Below are 18,423 nucleotides of genomic sequence, written 5' to 3'. Positions count from 1 at the left end.
TCCATCCATACATTTCCGTTTTATACCGTCGTGAATATGAGTGTAGTTTCAGGGCGGTCTGGTGTAATTTCCAAAATGCTCGTAATGGCCGACAACGTGTATTCTAGTAAAAGCGTTATCTTTTCTTCCCTGGACTAGCTACTGTTCTCAAATCAAATTTAGATTATCGGTATTATGTTTCATCATGGATGCATGAAAGGGGGGGGGGACCTCCATGCTTTGATCGCTACCAACGGAACACGCCACACACGCATGAAGGAATTTTTTTATCAACACAATATTGATACCATTTAGCCCTTACCTTGTCCAGGATCTGTCCCGAAAAGAATATTCCAATTATCTGATCGCCATTCCAAGTACTGATTGCGATTGTGTTTCCAACATAATCCAGCAATGAACATGAACCCGGGGGGCCCGACCCTCGTCGATGCATGCGTTATAAGCGCTTGCCCTGCCCGAGTAGTTAGACCACGCCCACTGGCCGCAGATCGGTCCAGACACCAAGCCACAGTTTAAAATGGAGTGCAATAGCGGCCGCAATGGACTTTTTATAACGAGTACACTCATCATTGGCAATTAAAGAGTTAAGACCGAATATTCGAAAATTCTGTTATTCTTTTTTTTTATTTTTTTTATGATCTTTTTCCCCCTCCATTTTCCTCCGATTTTCTCCCATCCCAATGTTAGTCGTATGCCAATTCCCAATCCCTTCCTGGTCGCTGCGCACTTACCCCCCACAGTCGGATCATCTGGGAGAGTGGAGGCTACCACGTGCTTCCTCCGACACACGTCCAGCCAATCAACCGCTTCTTTTCACCTGGCAGCGCGGATCCTCCCCGAGAGGGCGTAGCGTGTGGAAGGATCACACTATCCCACTCAGGTCCTATCCGCGCTTAGCAGGCGCCCCGACCGAACTGTAGGAGTCGCTGTTTACAACAACTGTTTAGAAATTCTGGCCGTTTAAGTGATTTTAGACGGATCCAACTGGCCCCGAAAGTGTTAATGTTGCTGTGGGACAAAGTGAGACTAGCCTCCAATCAAATGCCATGTATGTTAGGATTTGTTTGTTTTCAGGTGTTTCCATAATCTCATCACGTTTTGGTTGGGTTGTCATTGAGGTATTTGAAATATTGGGTTGTTGTGTTTATGCCGTTATCTGTGTCATGAAACAAGGACGTTTCTTTTTAGAGGGGGGGAGGTATGTAAGCTAAATGGATTTATATGGACACATTCATGGAGAATTCAAGCCGGGACCACAAAGCTTCTCAAAGGGTTGGCTCGACACGCGACGGCTCTCCAACTCGTCTCGTAGTGACGTCTTCGTTCTACCGCAGCAAAAAAAGTGAGTCTATCTATTAATAGCCCGCCGGTGCCGGGCATAAGAAGTTAATTAAACATGACAGAAATTATTATTTCATGTATATCGACGATAATTATCGATATAGAGTGATATGAAAATGATATTATTTTATCGCGATAATGTTTTTGGCCATATCGCCCAGCCCTACGCTCCGCGCTTGTGCACGATTTTAAGTATTTGCATATAGAACCGCCGATAATTAACCATATACGGTAATGAAACACCCCCATGAAATGTGGAAAAGTGGACTAAACCGAGCGAACGCGTGGGAGAAATACGCGACAGGCTGACAGACGTGTACACGCTACGGTGATGTCGGATATGATATCTATTAACTTAAAGACCATTGCTGCCTGGGCAGCGCAAACACTAATAAAGACCATTAACCACTGTTTGGCGTTGGTGTCATTAATAATAACCATGCTGGAATATGAATGCCCTTTATTCGTTTTGTTCTTTTAAAGTTCGATTACCCAGGGATTAAAGTTCTCCGTCAATTTGATTCCAAATCGCGACAGATTTTCCGTAAATTTTCTACCTGCATGGTTTAATATGATTTGTAGAGGCATACAATCTATTTTTATGTCGGTATTAGGTATAGCCTATATAAATTATATATGCATAGCATTAGCCTACATTATGCAACAGTAATTTGCGCATAACGCAGCATGGCACAGACATGTCACACGGAGCCCCGCGAAGCATGCATACAGTAAACTAACTTGATCGTTAATATAACTGTTGTCCTTGTATCTTTACGCTTATGAAAACATTTAATAATATTTATAGGCTTATGCCCTCGTTTGGCCATAATAGCCTATTCTGAAATGGCCAAATCTCCTCGCTGACGGACCCATGTATAGCCTATATCATATTCCTATATGTCTCCAAGGAATCGTAGCCTCGGGGGAAGAAACGGAACCCCTGCTATAGCCTATCCTTTATAATGTTATATGCTATTTTATTTACAGTAGTCTATTTATGATTAGTTTCCATAGCCGGTCTCAGTTATGCTGTGGCTGAGATGGGTCGGGATTAATGAAGCTGATAGGAGACTGCTTCTCGGCCATACGAATTAAAGCCACAATTGAAAATAATGTACTTCCTTCTTGACAATAGCCTATACTATAACAATAATACGAGAGTACAAGAACAATGAATCTCACTGCCATGTTACACTACCGTCGCTATTTTACAATTAACTATAATGAATTACGGGTCATACAGAACATGCCAGTGTTGAAACTAATGCACAGAAGCTTATTTCCGCGTTGTAGTCTTCATATTCTACCGCTGGGCGCCAGATACGCATGCTCTGAGCTGTGCGTAGATATACGCACAAAGTCAAGCACACGTTCAAATTGATAAGTCCCACACTTTGCTTAGAAATGATCGTACGCACGGGTTACGGACATATCTGTGCGTACGCACCATTGATAAATGAGGGCCCTGGTGTGGACCAAACAAGGACCAAAGGCAGGAAAAGATCAGAAAACTCTAATGTTGCCAGATTATATTGATGAACCATTGTATCCCCTTCATACATTATGTTTAATCATTCCTGCTCATCCTGTCAGTTTGAAGTTTGAATCCCCTTTTTCACAGCACAAAGTTGGCAGGTATGGGATTATGTCCAATAAAAGGCTGCCCTGCATGATCACATGGCTTTGTTTAGAAGGTTTGGTTGACAAAGTGCAGTGTAAAAGCTAACCGAACCAAATGAAAAATGCAACCATGTTGCAACTTCTTCACCCCTGAATCGAAAGTGTTTCGAAGCCCTTTCCAACCTTTATAAAAAGTGATCATGGTATAGTGACCAAAGAATGGTGGAAATACCATGTATTACCATCTGTATCATGATCCATGCCATGGTAGCATTAAGTACAAAAGTGGTACCAGGGCGATACATGACTTTTACCATGACCAGTAATATAGTAAAACTGAAAATACCATCAAAGTTCAAACTACCATGATCCTTTTTTGTGTGGATAACGAATTAATGATCAAGTCAGATGCAGCTCTGTCGCCAAAATGGCCAAGAAGTCCTGCATCCACTAGTCAAGCCTAAGTACGATATGGTGATGTGATATTTTGTTCATCCACTAGTCAAACCTAAGAAAGATCTGGTGATATGAGATTGTGTTCCTCTACTAGTCAAACATAAGAAAGATATGGTGATATGAGATTTTGTTCCTTTACTAGTCAAACCTAAGAAAGATATGGTGATGTGAGATTTTGTTCCTCTACTAGTCAAACCTAAGAAAGATCTGGTGATAATGATATGAGATTTTGTTCATATAGCCCAACCCTAACTGAATGTCAACTGAAGCATAATACTACCTCAGGGAGCATATGGTGTTGGCTAGGACCGGCTATGTGGTCATCTTTCTTGTCTGCAGCCGGTGAAACAGCTCTGACATGTTCGTTGGGGTCGTCACTGAGGTCATTCTTTCCCTGGGACATCTTCAGTGGACACAGCTCTGTAAAGTCCATACAGACAAAATCATAATTTAAAGCAGATGAAAATGTTCATTTAGGTTAGGCTGTATGGTTATAGCAATTGTACACTACAAATGTAGTAATGTAATTTCATAAAGTCTGTAAACAAAGTTTTCAAAGTTTCTCTGCTCTCTTTCTGTCTTTTGCTCGTCTTTTCCACATATTTGTTTTGATTCTGTGGGGCATTTTCATCTTTACTTTCCTGATATGTTTCTACATTCTGGTCATTTCAGTTTGCCGTCTCTCCTGTTCCCTTTCTAGGGATTCCTAGAATACATTTGTATGCTCCTCTCTTACACATCTTTGTAAACAAACTACTGCTTTCTAGCGCTGCCTCATTAGAGCTGCTTGTCTGTCTGCATCAGGGGCGGAGTTAGGGGGTGGCTACTTGGGCTCAAGCCCTGAATGTTTTCTGAAAAGCCCTGAATCTATTTAAAAAAATATATAAAATAAAATGATTTTTTTTTGACAATTCATCATTGTTACATGAAAATATGTTTGCACCAGATTTAGCAGAAGCTAATTTCCATCTGTGGTCTATCCAGCTGCTAACTGTATTTGAGTGAGTTAAGTCTTGGTGTCATGGTAGACTCAGACCTAAGCTTTAAATCACAATCAACAAGTTGACAAAAACTTAATTCTTCCACCTTAGAAGCATTTATAAATCAAAAGGACGCTGAAAACCAGATCCATGCCTTTATTTCAAGCCAACTCGACTACTGTAATGCACTCCTTACCGGCCTCCCGAAAAAATACGATGATAACTATTTTATTGCAATGCACTATTGCATTATTTTATTCTATTTTACTAACTATTTTATTGCACTGCACTATTTTACTTTGTATCAGTGAATCATAGACGCCTGGCCATAAGAGCATTCGGAGCATCTCTGCTCTCCCACTATTGAACTTGGGGGAGCAAAGGTATGCTCTTGCTCCACCACTTTTTGATCATATGAAAAATATGATATATCCCCCCCCCGTTATGGTTCACTGAGTTTTATAGTGAAAAGAGCAGCTTTATTGGTCAAGATTGAAGGCTCTATATTGCAGGAAATTGCACGCACAGGTTAATTAAATTAAAAAAAAATCCACCCCTTGCCTGGAAAAAAATATATAAAAAAGAAAAAAAAAAAAAAGGCGGGCACCTATCTGGGCTAAGCCCCAGATCTCCTATAATCCTAAATCCGCCCCTGGTCTGCATGTTTTGTTTTCAGTATTTTATTGACTAATATGTAAAAAGTTAGTCTGGAGCCCTGTATTGACTAATAAGCATCTTCATCTTTGCTTTGTTGGCAGTGTATTTGTCTAATTTTACGTCATTTTAGTATCCTCCTGACCTGATCTAACGTGACCCTGAAATGTAAGCAGAGTCAGTCAGAAAACATCCGCTTTTGGCATTAGCTTGCTGCTCCCCTGGCTACAAAACATTGATGTTAGCCAGCCATCTAATATTACAACTAATGTTAGCTAAATACCTAATTATACCGTACCAAGCATTAGCCCAACGTGCGCTGCATTACACTGAAGGGTAGTGTAAGATGTCTGGTAGTGTGAGACAGGACTGGCCATAATATAGAGGAGGGTGTACTGGTAGTCGTGTTATTCCACAAGTATAACTACGCGAGTCCTCTGCATTTGTTGGGAGTATATTTATCTCGTTAGCTCTGTAGCTCCAACACACAGGCCTCTTATCTTCACTCCTCGTCTACTACTCTGCCCCACACTGCGGTCAAGCCAGCCGTCTTTCACTTTTGCGTGGTCAAACCAGCCGCCCCTGTAATTTCAAGTGCGCGATTAGTTACAGTTTTACGATAATGCAATAAAACAACCCTGGGAAGCTGTTGTAATTACCGAAGTGACTTTCGAATACAGTCTCACAAGTTGATCTTACATAAATACTTTAATTATTCCCGGTAATGAACTGAATGAACATCGAATCAATGACGTTTCATGTGTGCAGTATTATTGAACACCGAATCAATAGGACGTTTCGTATGTGCCGTATTATTGAACATCGAATCAATAGGACGTTTCGTGTGTGCAGTATTATTGAACATCGAATCAATAGGACGTTTCGTGTGTGCAGTATTATATATTCGACCTCTAAAGCTACAGGAAATCCCACAGAGGAACACTTCCGGTGAGGATTTCAAAGTAAAGGATGGCATGTGGTTCATTTCTATTATTTGCGATTGAGGAACAGGGTAATTTATGAGAATAATGTTAGGACTTATTGCTTCATAAACTTGTTGCACAAATACTATGAACTACTTTTACTGTGTACTTTTTGAGAATGGCAAAATTCCCTCCAGAGAAGGAGCATTTGATGTTGGATAAAAAACATTTCTTCCATAAGTATTTTATGACACTGCCATGTTTGTACTTAATACTTCTTAAGACTACTTGCACAAATAATATGAACTACTTTTACTGTGTACTTTGAGTAATTTGATTTTCAAAGTCCTCTCCATAGAACAAGAATGAGCATTTGAAAATACCACTTTGTTATGGTAAAACAAATAGATTGAGGCTTCATGGAAAGAAAGAGGAGGGAAAGCTGTGGACACAGACATATAACTATGCTGCAACAGAGGATGGACAACAAGAGAAAAGAAAGACAAGGAAAAGAAAAGTAACATACTGGTCTCCTGGTCTGTGGGCTCCTCCTTCAGCCCAGTGGACATATCCGTGGGTGGGTCTAGCGTGTCCTGAACCTCCTCTATTTTAATCATCAGTAGGTCACTGGGTGGATCTGGAACAGAGGGAGACAGAAAAGGTATTTACAGTGGCATGAAAAAGTATTTGCCCACTCTCTGATTTCTTCTGTAATTACAGATTTATTTTTATTTTTAATCTTTATACAAAATCTAAAACAGGATGTAATTGAGTCCTGAGCCTCTTCTTTCATGATTGATAGAAAGTTGGAGGTAGATCTGGGGCAGAGGGAGACAGCAACTAAGGAAATACTCCAGTATTTACAGTATTATTTGACAAATTATTATATTTATATACTGAACTTTATTTAAAATCAAACATACTTCCTTTTCCTCCATTACATTTATTTAAGTTAAACAAGACCACTGACCCCTTTAGCTAAGGCTTAATAATACATCACAGTTGGGATCCCTTCTATCAGCTTAGTTCTCCTGGTTGCTATTCAATCCAGCAGGGGAACCAGGACAAAGGTGTTCCATTTATAAAAGAGATACCAGAATAAAGTGCTCCAAAGAGTTAGGCTGAATGTGAACAAGAGTTTGATCAAATTAAAGAATGAGAGGAGAGAAAGCAATGGCGACAAATACTGAGACATACAAACATGCTGGAGCAGAGGAAGGAGAAGACTAAATCCAGATAAGAGAAAGAAACAACATACTGATATCCTGGTGGTCTGTGAGCTCCTCCATCTCAAAGGAAGTATCCTTGGGTGGCTCTAGCGTGTCCTTATCTTCTTTTTTAACAATCAGTAGGTCTCTGGGTGGATCTGGGACAGAGGGAAACACAACTCAACATACTAGTCTTTATTTACTTCTGGGTCTGGAGAGTAAACTAAAGTATCTTCAGTAGGAAGTCTTGTTCTGACTTACAGAGGTCCTGCTGGTCTGATTCCTCCTTCATTCTAGTAGGTGTGCTCTTGGACGTCTTCTACTGGAACTGGAATTTTGCTACAAGGATAAATGCAGATGGTTACAGAGAGCCCTGTAGATCCAAGTAACAATAACAAACTCAGCAAGACTGACGGCTTCTCAGTTACAGTGGGTGACAATATTGTCACAAGGAAAGATGAAATTACATACCTGGGTTCCATCCTAGAGGCAAATCTTTCCTGTGACAAAATGGCATCCAATGTAATAAAAAAAGTCAACCAAATAACTAGATTCTTGTACCGGATCTCCTCTCTGGTAAACAAGAATACCCTGAAGACTGGCAGGAGCACTCATTCAAGGGTACTACGACTATGCTTGCACTTCATGGTACCAAAGCACCTCAAAAGTGCTAAAAACAAAATTACAAACATCCCAAAACAAACTGGTCAGACTACTGCTTGACCTTACTCCTAGAACCCACCTCACCCCTGCCCACTTTGACAACCTAGGATGGCTTAGAGTAGACGACAGAGTACAGCAACTTGCAATGGGCCTGGGCCCTATTCCCCGTACCTGGTTCAACTAAGTCGATCAAAAGTCCCATTATCCAGATTCAATTAACCCGATTGAATCCAGGATTTCCCTGTTCCTCGAACGCTGATTCAGTCTTGTTAATTCGAACCAGACTTGATACTCAGGATAAGTGCGCGCGGCCGCCTCAGCTGAAAAGACAGCAGGTGTCGATCGCAGAAATCCTGATTTTCTAACGGCATTGATTGATTGATTGATTTAAAACTTTATTAACAGATTGCAGAATGGGTACAATACAGTACGGCTCAATAGCCTCGCCGACAAGTTAAATGCATAATCTATAGGCTAATTTTAAATCCCTCATTACCCCAATCAATCAGATTATATTTCTTTAAATGTGCCTGCTGGCAGTAGGCTTAATGGAATGAATAATCAAATGAGATCTTGCTAGCGAAAATAATTAGTTCAACTCTTTCAGAATAAGGATAAAAACAAGCCCAAATAGTATATCTAATTGATACAAATTATATTATGAGGATATCTGTACTGTATGTGCTTAGGTATTATGTACTATATAAACCCAAAGAGAGGCTTGGAGGGAGGCTACAGTTTCACTATTAATCAGGTTTTAATCTGTTTCGGACCTAATCCATACATTCATTGAATCGATTACCCTTTGGTTTATACCAGTGACACCTCATGTTCATCATCAGATAACAGTGCTTGAAAAGATAAATGCATTTTCTCAAATTCATTCATCAAAAACGTCAAAGGCTCATTCAATTTATCAAGTCACGTCACGTCATCAAATCCATCAAACAGCGCATCTCCTCATATATTTTAATCCCAGTTACAATATCACAATAACGTGTGACACTGTCACAGTGACAGTGATACAATTAAACACTCCACAGATTCAGATTCCTCATAATTCATATCCACAATCCGCGCATAGACGCTTCATATGCTTGAATGAAACACAATCCGGGCGCTCCGTTTAATAAGCAAATACACAGCGAAGAATATTAAACTAATCAGAGCCAAACGCCAGATAGGTTTCATTCATTAAAAATATCCCTGCGGGATTCACATTTGCAATGATCCGTTTAGTCCGTTATTAAAATAACTGTGTGTCTCGAGCGCCGTATCCGTATAAATATGACATGCATTATATAGGACAAAGTAAATTCATAGGCTGAATATGATTTATTATCAGCATTTTAGGTAGACCTATTATTTTACATTTCAAACGAAGCACAAAAACATAATTCAGAATGGTATCTACTATCTAGACTGTGAGAAATATTTCAGGAAGCGAGCTGGGATTTCTTTGCGAGGGTGTGGCCATGCAGTTTATCCACGTAATTTTTTTTCCTAGCCGCATTTCTCGGAGACGCTCTCTGATTGGCCACTGACATGTTTGCCCAATCGCGTGACGAGCTGTGTCTTTGCCCATTTCCGCGTCGAACAGCCTGCAAACTACCTGCCGTTCTATCGCCATGCTCTAAGACAAACTCTAACCTTAACCAACTTCGAAAGAGTGCCTAAGCTTAACCGTCGAAAGAACTTGCCGTCACGCTCTAAGACAAACTCTAACCTTAACCTACTTCGAAAGAGTGCCTAAGCCTAACCAGTGTAGAAACAGGCGTCGGCCAATCAGAGAGCGTCTGAGAAATGCGGCTAGGAAAAAAAATAACGCAGGTTATCCAGCTAACTGAACTTAACCCTGCTCCGGAGCAGGTTCAAACTTTCTGATCTGTTACCATGGCGATTTAGACAATCCGACATCAGGGAACGGAAATGTCTGGCTTAAGTCAAGCTATGCTGAAAATTATCCGGCTAACTCAGTTAGCCAGGTACAGGGAATAGGGCCCTGGTCTACAAGATACACTACAGTGGGCCAGCAACCTTTTTGACATGGAGTGCCTGTTTGAAATATAGTTGTAACTAGTGTGCCTCAACAATATTCCATGCATCGTAAAATGTTTTCTCATAATCAGGTATTTTTAATGATAATTTTTACATTATTACATCATTATTGTTATTGTTATTATTAACAATATTATTATGATGGTTGTATCAACCCTAAATCTGAGTTGGGGGGGGAATGCAATGCAGACAAACAGCTGCATACAGTGCGACCATTTCACTCACATTTGCCCATTCATTTTTGGACACATCACACACCATCGGTGTGTGTACTGTACGTGTGCTGTCATAGCTCCACCTACAGGCCTAATGGAGAACACCAGGAGAACACCAGGATGTTATTCTTTTTTTATTTTTATTTTTTTCAGATTAATTGCCCAGCCCTAGTAAGAATACAGCTCTCTAAAAAGTGTATCATTAGTAGTTTATTATTCTCTGTGGACATAAGCCACTTGCATTGTAGTGCCAATGTTTAGTTGTCCACACCTGATTTATGTTTGATGTTCATGTTTGATTTATCTTGTACCAATGGTCACACATCTCAGGTAGCATAGAGTAAAGGTTAGTTACCACGTTTTTCTCTAGGCTATTTTGGTATTTAGGGTTTTGCTTGCATCTCACAGATGCTTCGGCAAGGGAAGAGGTATTTTCTGTGTTCTTTGTGTGTTTTGTACTGTATTATTTGTTCTTGTTTTGTATCTTTGTGTTTTCTGTACTGTATTATGTGTTCTTGGTTCTAGTTTTTGTGTTTTCTGTACTTTATAACTCGTTTTTTTGTTCTTTGATTTTACACATTCAAGGTCAACCAAAATCTCTGGTCTACATGGTACCCTGTTCTTTACACATCTTCTCTTTCCCAAGACATGACCCAGCCAGGTGTAGCCAGCTCGATAGGAGGAAATGGTCTTAATCTTATTACTTGGAATTGCAGAGACATTAATAACCCAGTTAAACGTAGTAAGGTTCTCCACCACCTTCACCAATTAAAGGCTCACATTATTTTTCTGCAGGAGACTCATCTTAAAACCTCACAACATTCCAGTCTTAGAAGCAGATGGGTGGGTCAAGTGTTTCACTCCTCATTTCAGAGTAAGGCCAGGGGGGTGGCTATTCTAATTCACAGATCAGTACCTTTTATATGTTCCAATGTGATTGCAGACCGCAATGGCAGATATGCAATTGTCAGCGGTATGTTATTTAACACAAATGTACTCCTTGTCAATATCTATGCTCCTAACTGGGACAATGGGGATTTTTTTTAAATCTGTTTTTTCCACTCTCCCTGATATGTCTTCCCACATGTTGATAGTAGGAGGTGACTTTAATTGCTGGCTGGACCCACATTTGGACCGTTCCTCCACTAAACCTACCACTTTGACAACCTCAGCTAGGGTAGTCCGGACCTTTATGTCTGATTATGCGGTTTCTGACCCTTGGAGATTATCTAACCCATCTGGTAAAGTATACTCCTTCTTCTCACCAGTCCACCACACTTTTACACGTATAGACTACTTCCTTGTAGACAACAGACTTCTTCATTCCGTATCTTCATGCTTGTATAATCCAATAATTATCTCTGATCATGCCCGTTACCCTAGTAGTAGTCTTTCAGGCTGACACCAATCTACGACCACCCTGGCGCCTGAACACCCACCTGCTCAGTAAAGATGACTTTGTAAATTTTGTGTCAAACCAAATAGATTTTTTCTTAAGTACAAATAGAACCCCAAACATCTCTGCATCGACTCTCTGGGAAACTTTGAAAGCCTATCTCAGAGGCGAAATAATTTCATATGCTGCATATGAGAGGAAACAGAAAAATACCAGACTATCTGTACTGAAGCGCAGTATCGCTCAATTAGACAATATATATGCTGTATCACCATCTCCAGATGCTTATAAGGAGCATCTAGCTTTGCAAGCAGAACATGATACACTACTGACAGATCAGGTTACTGAACTGCTTATCAAATCTAGAAGCACTTATTACGAACAAGGAGATAAAGCCAATAAATTACTAGCTCACAAGCTGCGACAGGTCTCATCTTCACACCAGATTCCTAAAGTCTGCACATCGTCTGGGATATCCTTAGACCCCAAAGAGATGAATAACGAATTTAAGCGTTTCTACCAATCTTTATATACATCTGAAAACGAACCAGATATCTCAGAATTAGATGACTTCTTCCACACCCTCGATATTCCTTTAATTAGCCAAGACCTGGTAGGAAAATTAGAACAGCCACTTACTACTGAAGAACTATCTATGGCCGTAAAATCTCTTCAATCCGGGAAAAGTCCAGGACCGGACGGCTACTCAGCCGAGTTCTACAAGAAGTTTCTTCCTAAGATAGCCCCTATCCTAAATGAAATGTACAATGAAGCATTCGTAAATGGCACTCTCCCACAGACTCTTACCTTAGCCACGATCTCTCTAATACTTAAAAAAAACAAAGACCCTCTGGAATGTGCTTCATATCGTCCAATCAGCCTACTAAATGTAGACTATAAAAACTTAGCCAAGCTCCTAGCAATACGTTTAGAATCAGTCCTTCCGTCAATTATCTCACCTGATCAAACAGGATTTATAAAAAATAGACACTCATTCTTTAATCTCAGACGTTTAGTTAACATCATACATAACCCCTCTATGACCAATACTTCTGAGGCTGTCATATCCCTAGACGCAGAGAAGGCATTCGACAGGGTGGAATGGAAATACCTTTTCTACACCCTAAATAAATTCGGCTTTGGCTCTAAATTCACTACTTGGATACGACTTTTGTATGCATCCCCTCAAGTCTCAGTCAGGACTAATGACACACAATCCAGTTGGTTTCCCCTACAGCGCTCAACACGTCAAGGTTGCCCTTTAAGTCCTTTATTATTTGCCCTTGCCATAGAACCTCTTGCAATAGCACTCCGCCTTAACCCTCTCATCAAAGGTATAGTTAGATACGGCCATGAACATAAGGTATCGTTGTATGCGGACGATTTATTATTGTATACATCTGATCTTTCTGTTTCTGTCCCCGCTGCCCTTATCAACATCGAATCCTTTGGTAGCCTATCAGGCTATAAACTGAACCTTAACAAGAGCGAACTGATGCCACTTAATATAGCCGCAAAAAAGTCTCCTCTACACAATCTGCCATTTAGGATTGCCCATGATGGCTTCACTTATCTTGGGGTACATGTTACAGACAAATTCAACAAACTCTTTCAGGCCAACTTTGCCCCCCTCCTAACTCGTACTAAGGATGATTTTGAACGCTGGTCTATACTACATCTCTCTCTAGCTGCAAGAATTAACTCTGTTAAAATGAACACCCTCCCAAGATTTTTGTATCTATTTCAATGCCTACCTATTTTTCTCCCCAATGCATTTTTTAAGAAAATTGATGGCCTGATTTTGTCTTATATATGGGACAAGAAGCCTCCCAGGATAAGAAAGCAGCTCTTACAGAGGCCCAAATCAGATGGAGGCCTCGGACTACCGGATCTTAGGTTCTACTACTGGGCTGCCAACTTTAGGACCGTTCAGTTTTGGCTACAGTGTAGTGGGATGTCCTCTCCTCCAGTTTGGCTGGAGATGGAGGCAGCCTCGTCCGTACCGGCATCACTGACCTCTCTCGCCCACGCCACTAGTTTAGGCCCTTATATCCCCTTTACAAAAAATGTATGTGTCAAATCAACAATGAAAATTTGGAACCAATCTAGACGCCAATTTGGCTTTCACGCAACATCTTTTGCTGCCCCGGTGGCCTCAAACCCGGCCTTCCTCCCATCTACGATTGATGGCGCTTTCTCAACCTGGACTAGTCTCGGTATTAGAACATTTAAAGATCTCTATATCGACAATACCTTTGCTACGTTTGAACAATTATCGGTTAAGTACGGTCTCCCCAGAAGTAATTTTTTTAGGTTTTTACTAGGGATGTCCGATATTATCGGCCGACCGATATTATCGGCCGATATCGGCAGTAAAATGTGATATCGGAAAATATCGGTATCGGTTTAAAAACAAAAAAAAACAATAACAATATTTGTTATATATATATCCAGTGAAATTATTAGTTACCTGAAATTATTCAGTTTTTTGGACGGGGAAACCCTGCATATATCGGTATCGGTTGATATCGGTTGATATCGGTATCGGAAATTAAGAGTTGGACAATATCGGAATATCGGTATCGGTAAAAAAGCCAATATCGAGCATCCCTAGTTTTTACAGATCCGGAGCTATGTCCGCAGCTTAGATACCCAGTTCCCCATCCTTCCTGGTGAAACACAACTTGACATTTTTTTTACCCCTCTTCCCACTCTAAAGGGCTCCCTGTCGATAATTTATAGGCAGCTATGCTCATTACAGTCCACCTCCTTAAATATTATTAAGTCCTCATGGGAGGAGGAATTGGCGGATGCGATATCTGACGACATGTGGGAAAAAACACTCAAAAAGGTCCACACCTCTTCCATCTGTGCTCGACATGGTCTCATCCAATGCAAAATCATCCACCGAGCTCACTGGACTCCAATGAGACTATCCAGAATTTACAAAAGTGTGAAACCTAACTGTCCACGATGTAATCGGTCCCCAGCAAACCATGTGCACATGTTTTGGAGCTGTCCATCCCTAGTGGACCTTTGGAAAAACATATTCAATACAATCTCCGAAATATGCAGTACTCAGGTGGAACCAGATCCTTTGACTGCGCCATTTGGCGTTTCCTCACCCTTATTACAACTGACAAATACTAACAAAGAGGTCTTGGCCTTTGTTACTTTGTTAGCGAGACGGTTAATCCTACTTCAGTGGAAATCCTCCTCACCCCCTTCCCATGCCCTTTGGATCTATTCTTAACTGTATTAAACTAGAAAAAATCCGACACACACTCCGAGGATCTACAGACAAGTTATTTTCTATGTGGGCTCCCTTCTAGTATGTTGAGAGGACCCACCTTCCCATAGTCCCAGACTGATACTCACTCACACAATACCCTTGGTACACTACTCACCCATCCCTCCCCTTCAAACTTTCTCCTTTGATGCACCAAATCAACACCAGAGTTGGTTGAATTGCTGTACTCACTTTTTCAAAGGTATCGCCTTATTTAAAAAATAAAACTAATTTACTTTTTATTTTTTAATTATTATTATTTACTTTATTTTTTACTTTATTATGATTATTATTATATATATATCTTTTTCTTTTATATATTTCTTATTACCAACACTATAATCTCTCTCTGAAACTGTCTTTTTTTTGTTTGTCTGCATGTCACTTTGTCTTGATGTCTGCTGTTCTTTGTATTCTGTTTTTGTGTGTCAAATAGAACATTTTCAAGTACATATAATTTGTGAAGGTTGGTTGCACTGAAAAAAAAAACAATAAACAGACATATAAAAAAAAAAGAACGCCAGGATGTGAATGTGAGGTATATCGTGTAAATACGTTTTGATTGATCGCAAGACTACACTGTAAAAAAATAATAATAATAAGCTACCAGAACTTAAAAATATTGAGTTCAGTTACTGTGCATTAAGGTTTTCAGTTGTACACAACCACATTATTTCAACCTAATAAAACTATGTTTATTGTCATTGTTTTAAAAACACAAGTTGACTTGGTAATACTCACATTTTGAGTAACAAAAAATGGCTTTTAACATGTGCAATGTTCAATGAAATAGAAAAATAAATAATAAAATGTGTTGATTAATCCCACTGGTCACAATGGTGACCGTAATAATGTTTTTGTTATAAGGCTCTGCAAATGTTACTGAATGATGTAGGTGTATGATGATGTATTTCCAGCTAAATTGAAATAATAAACAAATAAAGGGTCTCAATTAAATATGTGGTAGTAAAAAGAACCCGTGGGAGGATTTCAACAAGATAAATGCGACAACAGTGCAAAATATTTCACTATAATATTTCAAAGCAAAATGCTGCCCCCTGTGCCTATGAAAATGCCTATGAAGTGCCTATGCAGGCACACGTGCCTAGGGTTGCCTACCCCTGCACTACACCATTAAGGTACCCATGTACATGTCAAAATACTTCCCAAAGGTCAGTGAATACCACGACCACAACACCAGAGGGAGCTCCACAAATCATGCCAAACCCAGATTCGGCTCAAACAAGGGACTAAACACATTTCGCAATTATGCCACATCAATGTTGAATGCCCTACCCACAGCTGTAAAGGAAAGTGAATCATTACCACTTTCAAAACCACTCTCAAAGAGCACACAGGAGACAGCAATTCAAAACTAGCCCCTGTAAATGTCCAAACCCAACCCCCTCCAATGTACAGTTCCCCCCCCCCCCCCCCCACCCCACCACCTCCAATGTACCGTTTCTTGCCCTTCAAAAGAATACTCTCTTTTTTAGACAATTTTTGTATAACAAACAGTACTGTATTTGTAGATCTGGTATGTCATAAATGTATAGATGTAGCAGTTACTGACTGTCTATGTCATGTATGTCATACAGGGAACAAACTTAACTTTTTGACTTACCAGCCATTTGGCTGGTAGATTATTAAAAGTACCAGCCAGGCAGATTTTTATAATTATAAAAAGCTTTTTAGTATATCGCCATGTGTTATTATTACATATAATACTCTCATATGCTATTTTCAATTAATATCATAAACAACATAAGGAATATTAGCATAATTTTGAGTGGACTGAAGGAATGAGTCAGCGACGGCGTTAATAGTTTTAAATGCAAATAATTTATTGAAACATAGAAGTGGGGTCGGGACACACACACACACTGTGTTTCAACTCACCACCCCGCATCATATTGTAGTCAGTCTTCAAACTTCCACTCCTCTCAAACATTTTTATATTTGAATATCAACATTATCTGTCCATCCTCAGTTTACTATAATATACTCCTGTCCTGAGTACTGACTAGTGACTCCGTCGTCTTTCCAAACGCACGCACACACACACACACAGGGAAGGGGAGAGTGCCCCCCCCCCCCCCCCCTATTTCCCTTTCCTCAGTGCTGTTCACTGTGGCTCTGCCTCGTCTGATCATCAGGATTAGCTTGTTAGCTGACGTTAACGTTGTAGTGATTGGTACATAAACGTTAATTTCGGGCGATGTGGGCATAAAGGAATGGCAACGGTGCAAAGCATGTAGCTGCATTGGACTCGTTGTGAGAAGAAAAAAAACATCACGGACTTATTTCGCGTCTGTAGGCGCACTGCTGTGTTAACGCTGCTGTTTACAACGCTGCTCTGTTTTCAAGAAACAACACTGAGTGGGCGGATATCATATGACTCACGGAGTTGCTAAGGGTTTTTCAAAATAAGAGTATCATATGAACGGAAAGTTTCTAGCTGCCGGAGCCCAGATATTATGACTGGAGCTGCGCTTGGCGCGGCAATGAGACCCGCACAGGATTTTCAAAATAAGAGTATCGATATGAATTACACGCCAGCTGGCGGGCAGACTATTATTGTTACGCCAGATGGTAAATCTACACGCATTTGGCGATGGGCGCCCAGTTATTTTGTTCCCTGATGTCATACATGTTATGCTGAAGCTGAATTGAAAATGGGGGACCCTGATGTAAACAAGACGAAAGTTTTTCTCTGGTCTGCATCCCCTTAACAATTGTGTGTATTGAGCCGTACTATATTGTACCCATTCTGCAATCTGTTAAATAAATTGTAACATAATGTAGAATGCATACTTTTACATTTGATACTTAAGTACATTCAATATCAAATACTATTTTATCTGGGTATTCCTACTTGTACTTAAGTAAAGGAACTGTGTACTTCTTCCACCACTGTATATACCAATAATCAAAATAATGTCCATGTGACATTTACAAATACAAAGAATCTTGTGGAACTATTATTATGAATTCCTTAAATATCCATAACCTGGTTAATTCCAGGCTGTAAATTAGGGTGAGCACTGACCTAGAAACTAGGTGTAACTGTGGCCATTATATGGTTTCATCATTTATATGTTATTTCAGTTTGTAAGTGTAATATTTGAGAATGTATTTATGTTTCATTTCTTATTTTCTGTATTATTTAATTTGCTACAATTTATAATATATTCATTTTGACGTCTGGTCATATATGGTGTCCCGTTAGGCTGCTGTCGCGTTTTTACCTTTGGGACTGATTAAGACACCTGCGAGCAAGCGGCAGGGATGGTCGGAGACGAGTTGTACATGCTCTCCTAATTCTAAGAGAGTACCACTATGTGTACCACTATCAAGACTGTTACCAAGAACAGAAGAATAAGACCCCTTTTTATGTAGCATGCAGCCAACGAGGTATTTAATGTTTGTTTGTATTTTGCTTTGCTGACGTGTTGTTTTCATAACGTGTATATTATTGTTTGTGTTGACCTGACGCGACTTATGTTTCTGTTTAAGTTTTCACGGTGGATTGGAGGTGGATTGGAGGACCAAGCCTTTAATAAACCCGTTGAAAGGAAACCACTTGTATCTGCAGTGCTTGGAAGGAGTTACACTAG

General features: G+C 40.0%; 1 protein-coding gene across 1 annotated transcript in view; it reads right to left on the bottom strand.

Annotated features, from left to right (window-relative positions):
• The window catches only part of LOC311244873 (uncharacterized protein), a gene marked incomplete at its 3' end in the record, with an annotated part of 46,374 nt that extends 38,848 nt beyond the window's left edge, over nt 1-7,526 (bottom strand). The window contains exons 1-3 of the mRNA XM_084334560.1: nt 7,447-7,526; nt 6,504-6,614; nt 3,701-3,840 (exon numbers count right to left, since the gene is read on the bottom strand). Coding sequence (XP_084190686.1) covers nt 3,701-3,840; nt 6,504-6,614; nt 7,447-7,477 — 282 coding nt within the window. The 5' untranslated portion in view covers nt 7,478-7,526. The remainder of the gene's footprint in view (nt 1-3,700; nt 3,841-6,503; nt 6,615-7,446) is intronic.
• Between the last annotated feature and the right edge of the window lie 10,897 nt (nt 7,527-18,423).

This window comes from Notolepis coatsorum (genome assembly GCF_963971535.1).
Source record: "Notolepis coatsorum genome assembly, chromosome: 1".
NCBI lineage: Eukaryota > Metazoa > Chordata > Actinopteri > Aulopiformes > Paralepididae > Notolepis > Notolepis coatsorum.
Note: the sequence above shows the minus strand (reverse complement) of the source record. Positions and strands in the feature narration are given on the sequence as shown.